General features: G+C 37.1%; 1 protein-coding gene across 1 annotated transcript in view; it reads right to left on the reverse strand.

Moving 5' to 3' along the window:
• Positions 1-24,180, reverse strand: part of atp13a3 (ATPase 13A3) — a 241,614-nt gene that overhangs the window by 27,210 nt on the left and 190,224 nt on the right. Inside the window, exons 19-25 of the mRNA XM_039766114.1 lie at positions 19,047-19,167; positions 17,792-17,916; positions 17,219-17,397; positions 11,615-11,743; positions 11,074-11,153; positions 7,288-7,330; positions 6,938-7,047 (exon numbers count right to left, since the gene is read on the reverse strand). Coding sequence (XP_039622048.1) covers positions 6,938-7,047; positions 7,288-7,330; positions 11,074-11,153; positions 11,615-11,743; positions 17,219-17,397; positions 17,792-17,916; positions 19,047-19,167 — 787 coding nt within the window. The remainder of the gene's footprint in view (positions 1-6,937; positions 7,048-7,287; positions 7,331-11,073; positions 11,154-11,614; positions 11,744-17,218; positions 17,398-17,791; positions 17,917-19,046; positions 19,168-24,180) is intronic.

Here is a 24,180-nt window from a genome sequence, read left to right on the forward strand (position 1 = left end):
AGTGTGCGTGTGTGTGAGCCCTGCGGTGGGCTGGCGCCCTGTCTGGGGTTTGTTTCCTGCCTTGCACCCTGTGTTGGCGGGAATTGGCTCTAGCAAACCCCCGTGACCCTGTTAGAATATAGCGGGTTAGATAATGGATGGATTTCATAGATGCCTGCTCAAGATAGACAGGAATTCACATCTGAGAAACAATGTTCAGTAATGTCGATAACAGTAGTAGGAGAAGATTTGTCAAAGTACAAAGGATATCCAAGTGCAGTCTTGTGCAAGATGGAGTAGACAGATGGCGACTTACACCTGTGTACTGACCGCTTGTGGTGGTAATAAGGGTCTTTTGTGTAAAAAAAATTACAGCAAAAAAGTTTATCAGGCACAAAAATATAGGCATTTGAAGTGCAGTAATTTAGGAAAAGTCAAAGAAAGACAGGAGTATGACGTATACATTGATGAAATAATTACAGCTTTAAAGACACAACAGCAATTGGTGTCAGCCGTGACGCTTCTACATATTATAGCACCCTACTCAAAGAGGCACTGCAGTGCACAATTTGAGAACTGCTACTGTAGAAAGCTGTCCTCCTTGCATTGGCGATCGGAATGGTGGCGCGCATGGAAGCAGCGGCTCGGTGCTCTTCAATTCAGTGTTTAGTGTGCATGTGTGCGCTAGTATGACTACTTGCTTTGCCTACATCTTGTCAAGCCGACATCATCTACAGCCGACAGGAACTTCTCAAGATCAGAGTGTGCAGCGAGGGGAGTGTTTCACCAGAGTTTCTCTACTCTGGCTCTCCATGGATTATCATCCCCGCAGACAGGCGACAGAGGCGGCGTAGAGAGTGAAAACAAAAGCGAGACTGCAGGGCCAGCGCAGTAGAGGTTACGTAGAGACCACTGCTACCCCAGTGTTTTCCTCACCAATGCCAGATCTCTCGTCAACAAAATTGATGAACTGCGGCTACAGGTAGCAACAAATAACATCATAAAGAACAGTTGTGTTCTGTTGATCACGGAATCCTGGCTTCATTCATTGATCCCAAACTCTGCTATCCAGCTAACAGGCTGCACTGCACAGCGCCATGATAGCACCAGTGCCTCTGGTCAAAGCAGAGAAGGGGTGCTGTGTGTGTACATAAAGAACTACTGGTGTACAAATACAGTGACTATAGACAGTTACTGCTCCCCGAACCTGGACTATGTGACTGTTAGATGCAGACCCATAAATTTCCCTAGAGAGTTTACTGTGGTCATGATTACCACTGTTTACATGGCACCAGATACTAATACAAATTCGGCTATTGAACTTTTACATCGCAGTATTAGCAGTCAGCTGACCAAGCACCCTGATGCTGTGTATATTGTGGATTTAAAACCTGTGCTCCCTAAATTCCATCAGCACATCAAATGTGCCACCAGTGGAGCTAACACTTTGGATAAAGTCTACACAAACATTAAACAGGGCGACAGGACTATACCGCTACCACACCCGGGCCACTCTGACCACACGTCACTTTTTTTAATTCCGGCATACACCCCAATCAAGAAAAATGCCCCTAACAGCACAAGGACAGTTAAAACTTGGCCAGGTGCAGGACTGTTTCAGTAGGACCAATTGGGACATATTTAAACACCCAGACCTTGAAGTGTTTAATGACAGCGTACTGTGTTATATTAAGAACTGCACAGACATTGTCACAGTGGATAAACATATCTGGGTCTACCCCAATCAGAAGCCCTGAATGACAAGGGAAGTCCGGAGGCTGCTGAAAGAGAGGAACACTGCCTTCAGGTCTGGTGACAAGGTCCTCTACAGCACACCCTTTGCCAGCCTAAAGGGCATATGAGAGGCCAAGTTAGTTTATAAAAGGTTGATCGAGGAACACCTGGACAGCAAAAACGGCAGGCAAGTGTGGATGGGTGTCCAGCATATGACCAACTACAGGACCAGTCCCGGAGCTCTGGGAGGTGAGTTATCGCTGGCTGAGGAACTGAACCACTACTTTGCCAGGTTTGAAGTGGATTCACCAGAGACAGCCAGATCCCATCCAGAAACCAACAACAGCCCCATCTTCACAGTGGGGGAGCACGAGGTGAGACGCACGCTGTAAGTTGTCAACCCACGGAAGGCAGCTGGACCGGATGGCATCTCAGGATGCGTGCTGAAAGACTGTGCAAAACAACTGGCTGGGGTCTTCACCAGGATATTCAACCAGTCACTGTTTCAGTCCACTGTACCATCCTGCCTGAAATCCCCTGTAATAGTGCCTCTGGCCAAGAAACAAACCATCACCAGTCTTAATGACTACAGGCCAGTTGCACTGACCCCTGTGTTTATGAAGTGCTTCGAAAAGCTCATCAGGAACCACATCATGTTATACATTTCTCCCATGCTTGACCCGCACCAGTTTGCCTACAGAGCGAACAGGTCTACGGAAGACACTGTGGCCACTGTTCTCCATGCTGATCTGGAGCAGCAGGGGAGCTACGCACGGCTGCTCTTCATAGACTTCAGCTCTGCCTTTAATACCATCTTACCCCACACACTGGTGACCAAACTGTCAGACATAGGCCTTCCACACTCCACCTGCCTTTGGATCAAGGACTTCCTGAGTGATCGCACTCAGAGGGTTAGAGTGAGCCCTTACGTCTCCACACCCATCAGTCTCAGCACTGGCTCCCCACAGGTCTGTGTGCTGAGCCTCCTGCTCTATACCCTCTACACCCACAATTGCATTCCTACCCACCACAGTAACACCATTGTTAAGTTCGCAGACGATATCACGTTAGTAGGGCTGATCTCTGGGGGGATGAGTCCGCTTACAGGAAGGAGGTGGAGTGGCTGACAACGTGGTGTAGGAATAACAACTTGCTCCTAAATACAGCCAAAACCAAGGAGCTCATCGTGGATTTCAGGAAGAAGGCAGACAACATCCAGCCACTCATCATCAATGGGGACTGTGTGGAGAGGGTCTCAGACTTCCGCCTCTAGGGAGTCACCATTAGGGAGGGCCTGACCTGGGGAACAAAAACTGCTGAGGTAGTGAAGAAGAATCATTAATCACTAGGAATCTCAGGAAGAACAATATCCCTGAGAAACTGCTGGTGTCCTTTTACCTCTGCACAGTAGAGAGCATCCTGGTCTACTGTTTCTGTGCGTGGTTCTTCAGCTGCACAGTAGCACAGAGGAAAGAGCTCCACAGGGTCATTAAGGTTGCCCAGCAGACAGTCGGCTGTCCTCTCCCCTCACTAGAAGAACTACATTGTTCCTATTGTCTCAGGAACATCAAGAAAATTCTTCAGGACCCATCACACCCAGGACATGCATTGTTTGAACGCCTGCCTTCAGGCAGACGTTTCAGATCCATAAAGACCAAGACAAATAGACTGAGAAACAGTTTCTATTCTTCAGCCATCACCATGCTGAATGCTGCTAAGTGGTCAATCTCACCTAGTGCAACTTCATGTTTACAATACGCCTCTAAGTTAACACTGGCTAAGGGACAAGTGAACTATGACATATGTATGAATGGTCGGCTGTTTTGGTACTTATTTTATTCACTTTTTTATTTTAGTTTTAACTTGAGTGATTGTGTTTTTATTTTATTTTTGCATTGGTAAATTGCACCTAAATTTCGTTGTACAATGTCTCATTGCAACACTAACAATAAAGATTTTGATTGATTGATTTTGATTGATTGCACAACACAAGTGTCAGGAGTCTCAGATGGATTAAGTTAAATGCATCACACAATCAATCATGTATTAAAGTTTTTATTACTGTGACATATGAGACTTGTGAGTGACCATGATTCATTCAGCACCTCTCTGACTTCTGTCTGTATGAAAGTATGTTTTCTGTGTAATTAAGCCGGATTCAGAAAGCAACAACACAACCCGAAACGTGACATAATTTTATCTCAGGGAGGCACTGGTGCAGTGATAAGTCATACTATTCACAGCTCTTGTCACATTTCTGGCTATAATAATTAATCCAGAATAGCTAGCCAATGTATTTCTAACCCTCAGGGACATTTAGAAGCATTATAATTCAATGAAAACTAGTTCAGTGTCTCATTTCACCAGGTTCGGCGAAATAAAAAAAAAATTCAACATTTTTGCCTAATTCGAGGTGAAGTAAATGCAGCAAGATTTGTTCATCACTACTAGTTACTACATTCGATGATTCACATACTCTTTCCATCATGAATGTTTAAATAATGTGTTCAGTATTGAGAAGAAGAAATGCCAACAATATTTAGGCGTTATTAGTTTAAGCAGATAGTGGTTCTCTATTATTTCAACTTAGTTTAAGATCAGATCTCATTGCTGTGAGTTATTGATGCACAAATTCAGGCAATTCCAAAGTGTTCACAAACTTTTACCTTGCGGCTGACCTATGTATTATGTTTCTGGTTCATTTTTTCCATTTAACTATAAGAAAAAAGCTGCTAGTGTAGTTCTAAATAGAAATCTAAGTTTTAAAAATGTTCCTTTTTTTTTTTTTAATTCCAAATATAACATAGAACCTGTGCTCAGAAACCAGAGGGAGTCACTTTTCAAAATGAATGTTTCCCCTTAAGTAAAACATAGTGTTAGCATTTTCTTTTCATTTTTGAAATACAGGTAAAATTCCATTACAACGAATATCTTTACAATGAAATTTTCATTACAACGAAGTATTTATTATTAGTTTTATGGTCCAGACAGTTTCCCCATATGACACGAGTCTATAGAAATCTCGTTACTATGAAGTACAGTACATTCAGCAGATACTTTCATTACAACAAAGTGCCCAAAAGACCTTGAAATGCCTGAATGAATCATCCACAGAGCAGTTAGTTCTGTGGTCGCAGCTCACTTGTGCACAACGATCCCCAAACAGAAACATTTATCTCTCTTTGGACTTTCCTCGTACTGCTTTTTTTTTTTTGCTGTTTGTTGGTTTTCAGTGATACCTTTTGCACATTGCTCGTCAACGTCTGAAAAATATCCATTGGAATTTAACTCGTCACCCACCTATAGAAATGGCAGACATGAAAAAATGATAACAGTTTATATTAGAAAAAAAAAAACTTTAAACTTTTGCAGCACTCGATTGCAGCAAAAAGAAAAAAAAAACATGTCAATGAATTCGGCATTTCAACATCGACACTGTCAACTTTCTTGAAAGACGAGTTAAAAAAGAAGAAAAATCTCGGGTTGCAAATTTATGCGAACTGCTGCATTTGAAGACATCGAAAAAGCAGTTTTTATGTGGTTCAGTGATGCTCTTTCAAGAAACATTCCTATTAATGCGGCACTCATTCAAGAAAATGTGAGGTTTCTAAACTCTCCTGAGACCTCCCACAACTGGACAACATGCTGAACAGCGTCCCGAAGTACGATCATCGCATCTGTGGAAGACTGTTTATATGTTGCCGAGGTAACAGCAGGCTCACAGCTCTGCTGCGTCTCTGCGCCAAAGCAAACTCAATGGGTAATGCAGGAAACAGGATTACTTGGGCACTAACCTGGCCACAACCCTGCCTGACTGCTGTGTCTGTTTATAGCTGCTGTGTCTGTTTATAGCAGAGTGGCAGATCCTGCTACAATAAATAACCGTGCTGTTCCTGTTTCAAGCTGAATAAAGCTGGTTTTGCTAAAGTACTGAGACCCAGCCTCTTGTTTTAGGGTGTAAGGCAGGGACTTATAGCGCGGCCCCAATCTTTTAGGATTCGCTTCTGTGGTGCCTCACTGCACTGCTTTGAGCCTGCTGTTGCCCTGCCCTGGCAACGGACAAACAATCTTACACAGATCCAGCAATCACGCTTCGGGACGCAATTCAGCATTACGTTCCCGTTAGGTGGGGTGGGGGGATCCCAAGAGAATTCAGAAACCTCACAATATGAAGAAGAAAAGGATGATTCAGCTTCTGATTGATAACTGTGCTGCCCACAACATGTTTCCACATTTAGATAATGTTCACGTTGAATTCCCCCCTCCCAATTGCACAGCAGTGCTTCAGCCTTTGGATTTGGGCATCATTGTTGCACCCTGAAAGTGTATTATCGCAAAGAAATGCTGAGAAAAATTCTCGTCAGCATAACTTGCAGACAGGAGGAGATTAAAATTAAAACGAAATAAGCCTTTGAAATGACTGCAGGCGCCTGGACGCAAGTTAAAGAAAGCACTATACCTACAAATTTTCTTTATAACGAAGTATTTTTTAGGTCCCTGAAAGTTCATTGTAACGGAATTTTACCTGTAATATGAAGTCAGGTTTAGACAGATAGATGGATAAACAATACTTTATTTATCCCAAGGGGGGAATTCAGGCTTTTGTTTACAGAAGCTTGTTAAATAAACAAATAAATATTATAACAAACAACAACAATTCCCCTCAAATACAAAGTAGACTTACTAACATGAAAGAAAAGCTTTGGATTTGGCCAAAGAACGGGCACAGTCAGTGACAGTGAGGTCTTATGCAGCCACCCTGCCGTTAGTATGAAGGAGCCCCAGTAGCATTCCTTAAACAACTCTGATTGAAAGTACTTAGTGGTAGTGTGTCATATACAAAGTGTGCAGCATTGCTCATAAAGGGTATCAGATTTTCCTTCATTATCTCCTCTGGTATTAATTCCAGCAGGTATTGAGTATGTTCCAAGCAAAATAAGTTGCTTCCAGGCTGGGTCACATTTATTTTTAACTCTTAGCATCACTGTTTGCACCTTGACTGAAAACCAGTATGCAAAAACGGTGATACAGCAAGCATGGCTTTACTGATTCTTTTTCCTCTTTACACAAAAGCCTTTCTATTGATTTCAGTGGATCTAAACAATACAATTGGTAATTATATTTTAGTTATCACCGATTAAAAATCCACTTAGGGAGCAAGACATATACAGACAGACAGACAGACAGAAAGAAATACAGAGTTGAGAAATAAATGGCTAATTACCTGATAAGATTAGGAACGCAAGAAATGCTGGGAGTTTTGGAGGTGAAAGGAGATGCAACAGAGGCCTCCAGTTCAGATAATGAGATTCCACTATGAGCTCTTTTCAGGGCCTACCACAGGAAAATCGTCAGAATGGGAACAGAATAAACAATAGAATAGAATAATAACAAAAGTAAAAGAAAACAGCAATGTAAACATTATAAAAAGTGTAAAGCAAAAACGTGTTTAAAAATAGTTCCCAAATCTGTAACAGTGCATTTCATAAATTCAAACAACCAAAGTGGCTGTGACAATAATGAACCAATAAAGAACTTATTTGAGAGGTACAAAACAAAGTTCAACACACTTACCCCACAGTCGTTTGCACCATCACCACACATGCCAACAAAATAGCTGTAAAACAATGTTTGCAATTAGAAACCATTAAGAGATGAGCAATATAACAATATCAAAAATCAAAGTAATTCTGTGTAGGAATTTATTTCTATTTGCTAACAAGTTTCACTTCTATATTTTTCCACATTTCATAGCAAATACTAATATAAAATAAATTTCTGTTATAGATTTGGCACCATTAAAGAAATGCCCGCTTTGTGTTCATTTTCTTGTTCTGACAAAACAATTGGGTGAAAATATCCTGATTTGTCTGAAAATGTTACAGAGACAGTTATTTGGTGTAATGAATGGACAAGCTCATATATAATAAGCTGATTCATCAATCCACTAGGCTTACTTTTTATCTGCACCACAGCATAACTACAAGACACCAATCCATATGGACAAGTTCTCTGCATATATATTGCCTGATTTGTTTACAGCTAAATGAAAACAAAACTTGAATAGAATTTTATTGAATCTCTAGCTCATCTCCCAGGCTTATCTTCTTTTCACTGAATCTCATATTATTAACATATTCCCTGTACTAAATGTGTGTAGCTAAAAAGAAACCTAGACAACTTGTGAATTATGTACTGAATTAATCTTATGTCTGTGATGGGCTGGCGCCCTGCCCGGGGTTTGTTTCCTGCCTAAAGCCCTGTTTTGGCCGGGGTTGGCTCCAGCAGACCCCTCGTGACCCTGTTGTTAGGATGTAGTGGGTTGGATGATGGATGGATTAATCTTACAGGTTTTCTTTTAATTTTCAAACATATTTCCTTTATATTTATTGGGCACATGGAACACATTTAAATTAAGGACTGAACCACTGAAATTTTGCTATAAGTGTGATGATATCATCATTATCAAGTCAGAAGTGACACCACAAGTCAAAGGTTTATAAACCAACCATAATACAACATATGTGCAATGCTTGTGTAAGACCTTCACAGACCTGAATACAGTAATCCCTCTTCGATCGCGGGGGTTGTGAACCCCCCGTGATAGGTGAAAGTACGCAAAGTAGAAACCATATGTTTGTATGGTTATTTTTATATATTTTAAGCCCTTATAAACTCTCCCACACTGTTTATAAATATTCCCCACTCAGTTATACAGCATAAACCCTTTGTATTCTCTTAGATATTAGGTAAGATTAATTGAAATTATGGAAGTAAACACATTGTTTATATACAGTAAAACCTAAATATTAAAGATAGAGCGTCTCCGATATCACATATGTTACAGACATTACAATAGACAGGCCACCAGCAATAAATATGTACAATGCAAGAAAAATTGTATACAGTAAATGTGTGTACAGTGACACTAAATGTACGTACATGTACTAAGTACTGTAAGTAGAAAATTAACAATGGTTACTCACCAACAACGACACGACGACTTGTCCAATAACGAGGAGTTTAATTTTACTGCATAACAAAGAAGAGCGTTACAGCTCTCCTAAAGGAGCCTTTTCAGGCGACTGTGTAGCACCGCCATTGTTCTACTTGAGGCAGTCTTCAATCCAAATCCCTAAAGCAGATTCCATCTGGACTACTGCCTTATTACGTCCACTTACAACTCATTTTGCGCCCTGGTTAAAAGGACACGGCTGGCCGTAGATCTTATATTCTTTTCCTCCTTTTTAAATAAAAAGAATCGTGAACTCATTGATGCCGCAATGGCATCCTACAGCGGTGTAGCTTTTCCCTTCCTTCAACATATCCAAAACTTTTACCTTTTCGGCAATTGTTAACATCTTCCGTTGGCGCTTGGGCACGGCCCCAGAAGCAGTAGCAGATCATTTTGGAGCCATAATGAAGGGCTTGACTACGCACAAAGATGAATACAAAAGTTAACTCTTTACACAGCGAAACACGTTGATGCTGAATGAGCGAGACAAGACTCCTGGTTAACGCCGCGGAATCGAATTCGGCGCTCTGTCGCTGAGCCAGTCACAGCACACAGGAACTTAACTGAGTGCTCTGATTGGTTAACTTCTGAGCCATCCGCCAATAGCGTCCCTTATATGAAATCAACTGGGCAAACCAACTGAGGAAGCATGTACCGGAAGTAAAAAGACCCATTGTCCGCAGAACCCGCAAAGCAGTGTAAAATCCGCGTTATATATTTAAATATGCTGACATATAAAATCCGCGATAGAGTGAAGCCGCGAAAGTCGAAGCACGATATAGCGAGGGATTACTGTATTGATAATGTTTTCAGATTTTTAAAAAAACTTTAATTTAAATACACGCACTCAAAGAGACATTTTTGTTTTTACATGTATGTGAAAGCTAATGAATTCTTTAGAATATTTAGCTGAATTTCCTATCCTTCTAAGAAAGGCACAGTAGGAAAGCAACAAAACTGACAATGAGGTTACATTAAAACTACACCGTTTCTTTCAAAACAAGACAATGATGTACCTATAACTTCACTGTGAACAGGAATTACAATTAGATTTACCAACAATAAAGAGAAATCAACTACAGTTGTCCATAATGTATGTCAGAAAATGGGCTGGTTCATTTAAAATTTTATAAGACCTACATCTCTCACCTTTGGCATTCTAAGGTTTATTCTGGATTAGATCCTATTTATGAGAGTGGTTATAAAGCTCCAGTTTAACTCGGGCACATACTCTTGCTGATGCTCTACTGGAAAAGCATTTTGTCTATTTCAAGCACTACTAGGCTTGCAATACTGCTAAATCTTCTAACAGTCTTTTTCACAGTAATATCAGAAGGGACACCATTGTCTATGAGCACTCTAATGTGGTAATATTTATTCCACTACTATCTCACCATCTGATATTCGATGTACTCCTGGATGTGGTTAAAGAGCATAGGGAGAACTTTTTCTACTATCCTGTGACATACTACTACCATGCAGAATAATCTTGCTGAAATGGAAAAATCCTAACCCATTCTTTGTGGGAGAGCAATGTTCTACATTTTTTAAATTAGAAAAAAAAAAAATCTAATTCTCTCTTATAGCATACATCAAACCATTTTTAAAGAATTCATTGATTTTTTGTTTTTATCAAATAAGCATGCTGAGCCTGTGAATGACTCTTATGTATTAATTATTCTATTATAGAGAAAAAGTTATTTTTTTTTGCTTGCATCTCTCTTTTTTCTTTCCCTTAGGAGGGAGTTAAATCTTGTTTGCTTTTATTCTTTGTATTTCTGTTTTTCCATTATTTTATTTGTATTGATTTTGAAGTATTATAAATGACAGTATCTGTCCAGTTATTATTTGTTTGATTGGAGTAGTATGTCATTGTAATATTTTGTTTTTCAAAAATTAAATAAAAAATGTATTTAAAAAATCCTGGAAGAATTCCAAACTGCCTAAAAAATTGCAATTATGAGATGAATGGGACTACCTGAAAGAACATAACTTCAATGACACGGCAACAACTCCATGTGGGGCAGGATTTTATCAATGTTTTTAACTAGCACTCCTTGCAACATTTAGGCTTCTTAATTAGCCTTGAATAAAACTGATGTCATTTGTGTTAACAATATATAAAGCACTCAACTAAATGAGCCAATTTAAAATATAGTACACTAAACTGTACTGCTCTTCTAAAAATAAAACCGAATGAAGACAAGAAATGTATGACTAAATTATCTTTGGTTAAAAGCACTGTGACATTCTGGCATGTTTTCGGGCTTAAGAAGTATTTGACTAATTTTCTTTTGCAGTCAAATATTTACAACTCTTTTAGTTAGTCATTACTTCATACTTACTCCACACTCTGTAGTGTTTCAACCAGCTGAGTTTTCTGAGCCGGAGCCATTCGAGCAAAAACTGTGCCATGAAGTACAAGCTTCCCAAAATGAAAAAAAAGGAACACCACAAAACAAAAAATATGATTTTCTGCAAAAGTTTCATAAGAAAGATAAATACTTAAGCCTATGATTACAGAAAATAAAGGCATAATGATTTGTCATGTTTGTTTCAATCTGTCCAATAAAGATTTGGATAAGCATTAGCAATCCTTCATTCTAACACCTTCACTAAAGCATCTTAAAGATATCTGTTAGTATCCTAATAGGATTTCATAGTGGCATCTAATACTGTAAACAATATTAAAAATCAACAAAATCAAAAAACATAAATGTATTGTAAAAACATATTGGAAACTTAATCACCATGTCAAGAACTTCCTCTGTTAAGACCCATCCATTAAACACACAATGTTTAGCCATTAAAAACAAATAAAGACGACAAGATTATAAGTGATTTTCAAAAAAATACAAATAATTGCACAAATTGACAAAAAGACACCTTCTGGATCAAATCTGGAAAGTGTTCCGCGATGACAGCAAAGGATTTTCCATTCATTGCAAAATGGTAACCCTCAGGGCAGTGTTGATCATCTTTTAAACAGTCATCTCCCAGATTTATATACATTTCCTGCAATAAATATACTTGGGTTACTATTGTACACTTCATAACAATCAAACATGGTAACAAATATGTTTATTTTTACAAAGTATTATCAGACAAATGAAAGGAATTCAGTTGTTTAAAGTTGCTTTCTTCTCCTCATGTATTGTTTTTTGGGCAATTACAATTTTCAGTCTAGTAATTTAGTTACATGTTATTTTTACACAAGACTCCAAGTGCTTATACTAACATATTGGACTACAATTAAACAATGTGAAAGGAAGTCTAAACCTTAAAGCTATATAACCAAAGGCATACGAATATACTCCATCTCCCACTTCTAAACTGAAAAAGAGAGGTCAGAAAACAAAATTAATAGATTTAAGTACAGTACACTATTGATTTTGTATTGCTGCTTTAAATATTTTCTGAGAAAGTCTAAGGAAAAAATGTTCAGTAAACCACACATGTGGTTTACTGAACATTTTGTCTATGCATTTTAAAACACATGGGCTAAATATCTCATTAGTGGCCTACGTTACTATAAAATTTTCACTACAATCACAAACGTTCTCAGATGTGCATATGTGGGTTCACTTACTCAGGTGCCCACAAATGTAGGTAAAAGTATTACCTTACACCTGCAGTCATAATGGGTTTGGAAAAATATACTATTGGTGCTGGTTATATTTTTCTCCTACACCCAAGATAATAAATTTGGAACAATGAACAAACCATAAACAAAAATGTTTCTATAGAGTAACTTATTTATTGACCATGCCTGTTTAACATGCATACAAACATACAGATAGGTCCATAAATATTTGGACAGAGACAACTGTTTTCTAATTTTGGTTCTGTACATCACCACAATGAATTTTAAATGAAACCACTCTGATGCAGTTGAAGTGCAGACTTTCAGCTTTAATTCAGTGGGTTGAACAAAAAGATTGCATAAAAATGTGAGGCAACTAAAGCATTTTTTAACACAATCCCTTCATTTCAGGGGCTCAAAAGTAATTGGACAGTTGACTCAAAGGCTATTTCATGGGCAGGTGTGAGCAAGTCCGTCGTTATGTCATTATCAATTAAGCAGATAAAAGGCCTGGAGTTGATTTGAGGTGTGGTGCTTGCATGTGGAAGATTTTGTTGTGAACAGACAACATGCGGTCAAAAGAGCTCTCCATGCAGGTGAAAGAAGCCATCCTTAAGCTGCGAGAACAGAAAAAACCCATCCGAGAAATTGCTATAATATTACGAGTTGCAAAATCTACAGTTTGGTACATCCTGAAAAAAAAGCAAGCACTGGTGAACTCAGCAACACAAAAAGACCTGGACGTCCACGGAAGGCAACAGTGGTGGATGATCGCAGAATCATTTCCATGGTGAAGAGAAACCCTTTCACAACAGCCAACCAAGTGAACAACACTCTCCAGGGGGTAGGCGTATCGATATCCAAGTCTACCATAAAGAGAAGACTGCATGAAAGTAAATACAGAGGGTGCACTGCAAGGTGCAAGCCACTCATAAGCCTCAAGAATAGAAAGGCTAGAGTGGACTTTGCTAAAGAACATCTAAAAAAGCCAGCACAGTTCTGGAAAAACATTCTTTGAACAGATGAAACCAAGATCAACCTCTACCAGAATGATGGCAAGAAAAAAGTATGGAGAAGGCGTGGAACAGCTCATTATCCAAAGCGTACCAAATCATCTGTAAAACACGGTGGAGGCAGTGTGATGGCTTTGGCGCGCATGCCTGCCAGTGGCACTGGGACACTAGTGTTTATTGATGATGTGACACAGGACAGAAGCAGCTGAATGAATTCTGATGTGCTCAGAGACATACTGTCTGCTCAAATCCAGCTAAAAGCAGTGAAACGGATTGAGCGGCGTTTCATGATACAGATGGACAATGACCCAAAACATACAGCCAAAGTAACCCAGGAGTTTATTAAAGCAAAGAAGTGGAAAATTCTTGAATGGCCAAGTCAGTCACCTGATCTTAACCCAATTGAGCATGCATTTCACTTGTTGAAGACTAAACTTCGGACAGAAAGGCCCACAAACAAACAGCAATTGAAAGCCGCTGCAGTAAAGGCCTGGCAGAGCATTAAAAAGGAGGAAATCCCATCTCACACTAGCTGGAAGAATTAACACTGTTAAGATGAATATTCTTCCTAAGCTCCTTTTTTTATTTCAAAACATCCCAATATACATTAATAAATCATTCTTTAAGCAATTAGATTCAACAATAACCTCATTTATTGGAATTCAAAACATCCACGCATCAAAAGAGCAACCCTACAAAGACAAAAGGCAGAAGGTGGCATGGCTCTACCTAACTTCCAGTTTTATTACTGGGCAGCAAATATACAGGCGATAAGAACCTGGACACAAATAGAAGAACATACACAGGCTTGGACCGCAATAGAAGTAAAATCCTGCAGTACTTCTTTGTATTCCTTGCTCTGTGCTCCAATAAACACACGTTATCGGCAATACACTAATAACCCAATTGTGCTCCACTCACTTAGAATCTGGAACCAATGTAGAAAGCATTTTAAGACGGAGAAGCTTCTATCTGTCACACCTCTGCAAGAGAACCACCTCTTTCAACCTTCACAAACATATGCAGTTTTTAATATCTGGAAAAAATTTGGAATTAAGTTGCTTAGAGATTTTTATATAGACAACGTCTTTGCATCCTATGAACAATTACATTCCAAATTTAACATTCCAGCTACACATTTATTTCACTATCTTCAAATTAGGAACTTTGTTAAACACAACCTTCCAGATTATCCTCATCTTGCACACTGATCCATGCTGGAAAAAATATTGCTCAATCTCAAGGACTTAGACTCCATCTCTACAATATATAAAATCATTTTACAATCCCTCCCTTTCAAAGATCTGGGAAAAAGATCTCTCAATTAAAATATCAGAAAAGGAGTGGAAAGTAGCAATGCAGAGAATTCACTCGAGCTCCATATGCGCAAAGCATACAATTATACAACTCAAAATTATATATCGAGCACATCTGTCTCGACTAAAACTCTCCAAAATGTTTCCAGGGCATGATCCAACTTGCGAACGCTGCAACCAAGCCCCAGCCTCACTAGGTCACATGTTTTGGGCCTGCACCAAATTAACATTATTCTGGACAAAAATTTTTACTTACCTTTCAGATAGCCTCGGACTCACAATCCCTCCTAACCCATTAACAACTATGTTTGGGGTTCTTCCAGAGGGGCTTAAAGTGGAGAAAGACAAACAAATTGTGATTGCATTCACTACACTCTTGGCACGCAGACTCATTCTGATAAACTGGAAGAACCCAAACTCTCCTCTTTTAAGTCAGTGGGAAACCGATGTGTTATATTATTTGAAATTGGAAAAAATCAAATACTCAGAGGATCCGTACAGACTTTTTTAAAAACATGGCAGGATCTAATCTAATATTTTAAAATAAGTTCATAAAGCACAGAGAATTTATTAATTTAGGTATGTTTACAAGCCTTAAAATTTAACGCGGCTTGGCTTGCTCTCTCTCAGGGGTGGGGATCGATCTGTTCTTAACTCAATTTTTCTTGTAAAAACTCGATTGCTTTGTATGGATTGTAATAAAATTAATTTAAAAAAAAAAAAAAAAAGGAGGAAACCCAGCATCTGGTGATGTCCATGAGTTCAAAACTTCAGGCTGTCATTGCCAGCAAAGGGTTTCAACCAAGTATTAGTTAATTAATTTGTCCAATTACTTTTGAGCCCCTGAAATGAAGGGATTGTGTTAAAAAAATGCTTTAGTTGCCTCACATTTTTATGCAATCTTTTTGTTCAACCCACTGAATTAAAGCTGAAAGTCTGCAATTCAACTGCATCTGAGTTGTTTCATTTAAAATTCACTGTGGTAATGTACAGAACCAAAATTAGAAAACAGTAATCTCTGTCCAAATATTTATGGACCTAACCGTATTCTTGCAGGCTGGTATAACAGATGTTCAGATATAGAATTGTAAATTATAAATGAAAAACTATTTAAAAATCTTCAACATATTAGCATCTTTACTATTTACTGCAGGTTGTGAAAGAAGGTTTCAAAAGTCAGTATGTTCTCCCGATGGAAAGACAAAAAGCAAGTCTTCACAGGCAATTTAACCATAGCAAAACAAATTCATTGTAGAGGCACTGACTGTTAGTTGATCACAAGACTTGCTTATTTCATAACATTTACTGGTTAGCCTTTTACATTTTGTCCCCTGCAGCACATACAGTATCTACCCAGTGACAAGTCAACACTGATCTGTTGAATCCAGGTCACTGCACCAGATAGAGATGCATATCATAACAGGTCCATTGGTTCACTGCCACAAGAACAGATGCCTTGAAAAAGGTGAATTCTGAAGGTAGTGATTGCTGTGCCCTGCATATGGGACTGAAAAATCCAGCCTTTACAGTAAATCAGTTGTACACTCAAGCACTTTAGAATGAACACTGTTATGTGTGAAAGCGGTTTTTAGGTATGAGCTAATGATATACATGTGAAGTCAAGCTTATTGTGAGGTGTACATAGTACAATGAAATTCATACTTTCATGTCTCCTCCGACAGTTGCCAAAAATACACTGCACCATTAAATCAGATGCTTTGAAATGGGTTGTGATTTTTTTCACTAAATGAAGAGCTTTAATTGCATATTCCACATGATAACTTAGTGTCTTCATCTAGAGACTCCTTTCGCAGTTCAAAAGCATACATCCTGTATTTAATTATGTGACTCTACAGTAGACTTATGGTGGTCCACTTTTTAAGGGATGCGAAGCTTCTTCTATTCAAAGAAATGTCTCAAAGAAAAACAACATAAAAACAAATAAAATTCTGTATTTAGATCTGAATTGTACTTAATCCAATCTTGTTTCTTCTTCTATTTCAGAAAAAAATATGCAATTTACAAAATACTATTTGTCCACTGGAGGGCAGCAAAGCCCAAGACAAATGTGTGCTACTTTGCTGGTTGGGATTTAGAATAAGCATCAAAATCAGACTATATATGTTAGAAAATTTACAAATGCAAAGTAAGTTACAAAATGCTTGTATGATTAAAAATGGTACAAATTCTGTTCATAATGCAAGAAACCTAACAAAGGATCAAAAGGAAATGTGCTATATCACTACAATTTTTTTTTAAAAAACCCAAGTTTCAAAAAGAAACACAAGTGTAAAATAACCGTACAATTCAGGAAGGATGAAATGGAAAAAGAATATCTTACTAGTCATACTGAAGACTCATATTTAAAGTATATAAAGAAAGGTAACCTGATATTCTTAATATGCCTGAAACTAATATATTTGGCTTACAAAAAATCAAGTACAATACTTGGAATTTTAAAAAGAAATGTAACTCCTCAGATGAGATTTAATTTTACACAAACTAATTACTGTTTCACTGTAAAGGCAAAAGAATGTTCCTTAGTTGTTTTTGTGGTTTTGTTTTTTTTTCATTTTACCTCTGAATGTAACCCTGCTGTAGTAGAACATTGCTTCACTGGATTATCTGCATAGTGCCAGTCAATCTTGGCTGTCTGTCCATCCTTGGGAGCAATTGCATCAGCAATAATAACTTTTTCATTGGGAGGAATCATTCCACAATCCCGAGCAACTGAAATAGCTGTTAACATATTGTCACCTGTGTGGAAATTTTTCAGCTTAATTTTATTCAAGAATACTGTATCAGAAGAAGTACATTCTCATGAATCAATAACCACATTACATTTTAAAATATACTGTTTATATTTCACTTTTAAGAAGGTAAACTATTTATTGATAATGTACAAAAAGTCAAGAAAAACTTAAGCTGTAACAGCAGCATTTTCAAATGAATAAAAATATCAACAATCATGAAAGACAAAATAGCAGAAGAACATAAAGACATATAGATTAAGTAACTGTGCAGCTGAATGTTTTCTTTCCAATGAGTGAGTATATATATATATATATATATATATATATATATATATATATATATATATATATATATATATATATATATAAACTGTTTCACTAAAAGGTGTTTTACTCACCAGTGACCATAACAGTACGAATATTAGCTTTATGCAACTGTTCCAATACACTTGCTGTCTCCAACTTCAATTTATTTTGCATAATTATTAACCCCAAAAACTCCATATTGCACTCAATGGCATCTCTAAGGAAACAGAGTTAGAAATAAATTTGAATCTCAGGACCAGGCCTAATAATATTCTAATTTCTATCTAACTAAAAAAAATGGCATGCATATCTGACATTACCTCCCATCTCACCTTCTAAGTCTTAACTGTAGAAATATTATAAAGACTTTTGAAAGTAATTATGAGATCAGTAAATAAAATAGTAATTTAAAACATTACAATCCAAATTTGCAATCATTCTGAATTTCCAAAAATTAAGATATTTCAAGCAAACAGCTCACCATATTTTCCAGATTTTCTATGTTCTAACTTTGAAAGAAAATTACCAATTTCAAGATGTGGCACATGGGTGATTCACAGCACGGGTGATTCACAGGAATTAAATACTAAGTAAAATTAAGCCTTTATATGTAATGAATATAACACTGAAAATCATGCACCATTTCTTAAGCAACTAACTATAAACTGAAATTTCCCACCCATCAATTTTCTTGCTTGCTTAACTCAATTTGTGTCTACAAATGGTCTATAATAAATTCAATTTGATCTCCACATCCATCACATAAGGTGTACATCAAGTTTCAAACTAAAAATAGTACATTTGTATTCTTTACTCACTAAATCACAATTTACATCTATTGCATTTGCATTAAATTTCAGCTGCTATACATAGGCTTAAGGGTCTCGTGTATAGAGCACAATGAAATTCTTACTTGCATGATCTAATTAACATGTAAAACTTGCCAGTCTACAATGTCATGATTAGGGAGCAGAACTAGCTTAACTTAATCTCAGTTCTGTCCAGAGAAATTTGTAATAATTAAAATGATGTATATCTGATATTTCTCCTAGTTTTGTGTCATTTTCAAGTTTAACCTGTTTAATATATTTATATCAACAATTAGTATAAATTAAAAGGCCTGCTGTTCTAGCACTGCCAAAGAAAGTATCCTCAAAGTTCTCCTTATTTATAAAGTTGGAATTAATTGGAAATTTAATCTAATGTAATACCAAGATGAAGATGTTTAGATAAATTATTTACAATTGGTGATAATTTGAAGAGAAGGTAGTTTATACAGTTCTTATTCTTAAATATCTGATATTTTAAACTTCTCATAACTTTCTTAATTGGGTTTAGCTGGCGTACCTGTTAATGTTCTGTACTTTGTGCCAGGAAAGTTTTGACTCAAGCTTCCTATGAGCCAAAGCTATGACTCTTAATCCCTGTTTGGTATACTGCTCCAAAATATCAACAAAATCAGATGGAACTAAAAGAGAGAGAAAAAAAATAAAATAAATCCACAAATCAGTAAAGCTAACTCTAATGATAAATATATTTGGCCGACATTGCATTAATAAAACAAAATGATTCAGTAGTAAATTTAGCCAAACAAATAAAAGGTTTTGGTTTTATTTAAGAAAATGCTTCTTATTTAATCAAAGCTATTGCACACACTGTCAAAAGAGATTTCAATATTATTAAGTAATAATATGTATAGAGCTTCCACTGTTCTTATTCTGTTCAATTTAAGTTATTCCAGAAATCTTACTATGTTCACAACACATGCATAACAGGCTATTACTGGTAATTGCTTGATTACATCATCACATCAGACATATGTAATTTCTGTATCAACATATCATAGGGAACAGATGATTAAACACGAAAAAAGTACCATTCTCTAGTGACCCTTCAATGGTCAAACCTGCCCAAAATTATTGCAAATATATAAATGTATGCATTATATGGGGTAAACAATCCATAAGTTTATTTTGTGTTATATTCCTTCAGTCTGTATCTCTTAGCAATATCTGGCGAATTTATTAGGTTCAGAGGCAATTTTAACATTATTATATTCACTCACACACATAACTGACTTACACAGAAATACACTCTGTTCACACTCAAATCCAAGCAGCTTAATTTCTGAGGCATTCTAATAATTTTTGCAGATGATTTAAAAGACAGAAAAAAATCACTGTGGGAGTTCCATGCGGAGTTGCTTCAACTAGGAACATTTTCTGTATAATGTGCATCATTTCATATCAATTTTAAGGTTGCTTCATAAGAGGACGTTTGAGAATCTGAGAAACAATAGTGTCAAAAAGAGCTATGCATTCACTGTAATCTCTCTGTGACATCTTTGGATATCAAAAGTCCACATATTGTTTTTGCTTTTTACTGTTATTAATTAGTTCATTCTTTCTTTTTCTGAATCCACTGATAAAGGGCAGGGTCGGAAGGCAGCTACAGCCAATCCCAGAAATTATCAGTCACAAGGCAGGATCAACACCTGGATAGGGTGTCCATCACAGAGTGAACACATATGTGCAAACTAGGGCCAACTTAGCAACACTAATTCACTTTACCTACATGTCTTTGGATTGTGGGAGAAAACCGGAGCACTCACAAAAAAAGTGGACATGGGGAGAATATACAAACTCTATTCAGGAGCCACCAGGGATGTGATCTCTGATCTCCTTATTTTGAGGGAGCAGCAGTACCACTGCACCACCATGCCATTCCTTGTTATTGATTTAAAGGTTAAAATCAATACAGTGGAAACTCTAAGTAATTTCCCCCATAGGATTGTATGTAAATACAATTAATCCCTTCTGGACCTTACAAATACATATTTTTTTAAAGATTTATAAGTACAAAAATAGTTAATTATACAATAGAATATACAGTGTAATAGTAAACTAAATGTAAAAACATTGAATAACACTGAGAAAACCTTGAACAGAGAAAACATTGCAGGAGTTCGAGCTACAGCCTTACGAACTGCTCGCTGCAAACACTTTTTTTAATGAGTTTTAAACACAGGGGAAAAAAATGAACATTTGAAAAATCCGTAATTTATATAAAAACTAACCATAAACAACCAAGAAAACTAACCTTTCATGAGTCGAATTCTGGCATGAAGGAAGTGAGGAGGAACTGGGTGGAGAGGAGATTACAGTTTTGAGGTAAAGTCCCTCTGCACAATGAACGTCTGACCGAGAACAATGTACTGTACAGGGAGAGACTGAATCACCGGCGCATACGAACCGGAAAGAAAACGAAATAGAGCACAAAGAGTTCACAGTGAATGCACAGGGAGAGACTGAACACATGAGGAAATCATCGGCACGTAAGAACCGGAAGGGTAACTGGCTTGTTCGTCACCCGAGTGTGTGGTTGTGAACAGATGCAAAAGTTTGGCCAACTTTTTGGTCGTAACTTGATTTGTACGTGTTCCGAAACGTTTGTGACCCGAGGTTCCACTGTACTTCTATTACCTTAAATAAGATCTTCTTTACAGCAATATTTAAATGATAAAAAGAGGATTTTTCAGAAAAAAAGTAACCTCTGCCATGGAAACGATTTATTAGTGGCAAGGCTACACCAGATTGATTAAACTCAAGTGGAAATGCTGGATACTGTGGGAATGTTTTGACCAAATTGCCTCTTTAATGTTGCATGGAATACAAGAACAGTACCTTAAGAAGGTTAAAACTGTGGGGGTGTGCGCCATTACTGAAAAGAAGGCAGGAGGGTGTGTTCTGTGTATTAAGGGATTACACTACACAGACTACCTTCGAATATCTACCCTGCGTTATTAACTGAAATTATAATCCAGGAGAAGCAAAATACATCCTGACTAATCACAGAAAAGTAGTCCTATTCTTTGCATTTAGAAAGATATTTTTGGGGAGTCAAGAGCTGGCCAATCCTGTCTACATGTTCTTTGTGGACATGGAAAAGTTTGAAACCTTTTAGAACATTGCTGCAAGAACATAGGCTTCCAGAGCTGCTGCTGAATGCCATGTATTCCTTGTATTTACAAAGTGAAAGTTGTTTTTGCACACTGAACACAAGGGTATAAGAGTGCACAGCCAAGACATGGAGATAATTCAGTTTGGGGATCAAAGGGTTTCATCTTTACTGTGGCCTACTGTACACAATGGAAACACTCATAACAGAGTTTAATGTGGTTATGATGAGAATCGGAGACAGAAGTTCTCTCCTTGAAAATGGTGGCTTGTTAACTACATAAAATGGGTTAACAGTTGCCCCACGTACAGACAGTTGATCAAGTACCTGCATAACTTGTTCAAGAGTGAAGGCAGATGTGATTGCTGGAGTGACATTCACTGGTGCAGCAGCAGTTTTGAGAATTTTGCACTGGAATGTTATAGCAAAAGTTTGGGCATCCTACTAAGTCAGTACTCAATAACAATTCTTTTTGGCAAATTCACAGCTTGCACAAACCTCTTTGAATCCCTGTTGCGTACACAGTACAAGACCTACCCACAAATCTTCAATGATGTTCAAGTGAAAGTCTGAGGACTGCAAGGGCCATTCCAAAATCTTCACACAGTGTTTCACGTGGTACTTCATAGCAGATTTTAAAGTATATTTTGGATCATTGTCTTGATTTAAAAGTCATCTTATTTTCAGTCACAGTTTTCTGACTGTCACATATTCTTTGATTTGTTAGTATTTAGTGGAATCCATTTTTGCCTGTACAAGCACAATGTTTCTTGTGCAACTAATTGCCATAAAACCCCAAAGCAAAAGAGATCCACCCCCATACTTTACAGTTGGAAAGGTGTTGTTTTCTTTAAATGATGCTTCTTCCCCCCAAACAAACCTTTAATGGTAATGGGCAAAGAGTTTCAGCTTAATGTCATCCGTCCTCAGCACTTTGTCCCAAAATGCCTCTGTATTATGCAAATGTTCTATTGTCTTGATTAATTACAATGTTGTTTTTGTGATGAGATCCCAGATATGATCTCCTTATAATGACTGTCTTATGCAGGCCATGTTCATGTAAATAATGCTATATAGTAAAAAAAAAAAGTGCACCAACACTACTTCCTCAGCTAAATCTACTTTCTAATTCCTTACAGGCATATTATGATTTTGATTTGCCTTCTTGTACAGCATACAGGCTGTTCTATCCAATGGTCTTCTTTGTCTTTTAGATATTCTCTTGACTTCCATAGTTGCCCTTAACTTCCAAAAAGTTGAAAAAAGAAGCGGAAAAAAATTTCCTGGACAAGATGGTCTGGTCTGTTAAGCTCAGCATGTTACCATTGGTACTCTCATGGATATACAATATAAATCAAAACTGAAGTTAAATAAAAAAAATCAATACCTTGGTGGATAAGTTTGTACAACATTGGAAGGTTTAATCAATGTTTACCCATTACTTTACAAATAGCTAATTGACTACTGCTTGACATGAAATAAAACAGTTCCAATTAGCCTTACAATTATATTTACATTTAATTTGCATAAATATAGTAAATTCCAAATACTAATCAATAACAGCTGACTGGTTGCATATCACTGCTCTGAATGGTCAGTGTCTATGTATTAACTTACCAAAACCAACAATTATATTAAACATTGATAAACTGGTAAGTTTAATGCTTTGGCCATCATATTTAGTTATGGTGAGAAAAATATTCATTTTGCAATTAATCTGTAGTTTGTACCTTTTTGCTGCATAATAGCTGGCAACAGGCATTTAAACAACATTAATCCATTTTCTAAAACACTTATGCAATATAGGATCAGTGGAAATTGGGCCCTAGAAGAACTAATCCTGGAAAGGGCTCCACTCCATCAAAGCACACAACCATGCATATATACATCTACACTCAGTGACATATCAGTCCTATTTAGATTTTCTAACTAAAAACATCACTTTGTGAAACAGGAGTAAAAAAAGAGAACAAAGATGACCCCCAGTTTAGAAAGAAATATTCTTCTAATGAACACAGTTAATGCAATTTGAACAGTCAATGGTATAAAAACAAAAAACAAAAGCAGAGTCTAGGAAATTCACAGTGCTTAGCACCAAGATTATAGTTAACAAAAACTACATTCAAAACTGAAACTATTATTAAACATTTTTGTAAATTTAAATGATTAACAAAACCTGAATGAAAAATTAAAACTAAATGAAACTATTAAAATAGATTAAATAAAATGATAATTTATTAAAAATATTTTATAATATAAAAAATATCACAACTGGACTTACATAAGGGCTAACCTGGGCTGCAGGCGTCCAGAAATTAATCAAAATATACAGTATTAATAATAATTTCATATTTGGTTTTTGAATAAATATTCCTCCTGCTAGTCTTTAACCCTGTAACTTTTAACTCTAAAAAAAATATCACCCGCCACAAGCAGCTCACATCTATTCATTCAGTGAATGGCAGCTGTTGACGGAGGGTGGGTGTTGATACAGCATTTGCAATGACAAAGCAAGCAGAGCATA

The sequence above is a fragment of the Polypterus senegalus genome, chromosome 1 (genome assembly GCF_016835505.1).
Source record: "Polypterus senegalus isolate Bchr_013 chromosome 1, ASM1683550v1, whole genome shotgun sequence".
Classification (NCBI taxonomy): domain Eukaryota; kingdom Metazoa; phylum Chordata; class Cladistia; order Polypteriformes; family Polypteridae; genus Polypterus; species Polypterus senegalus.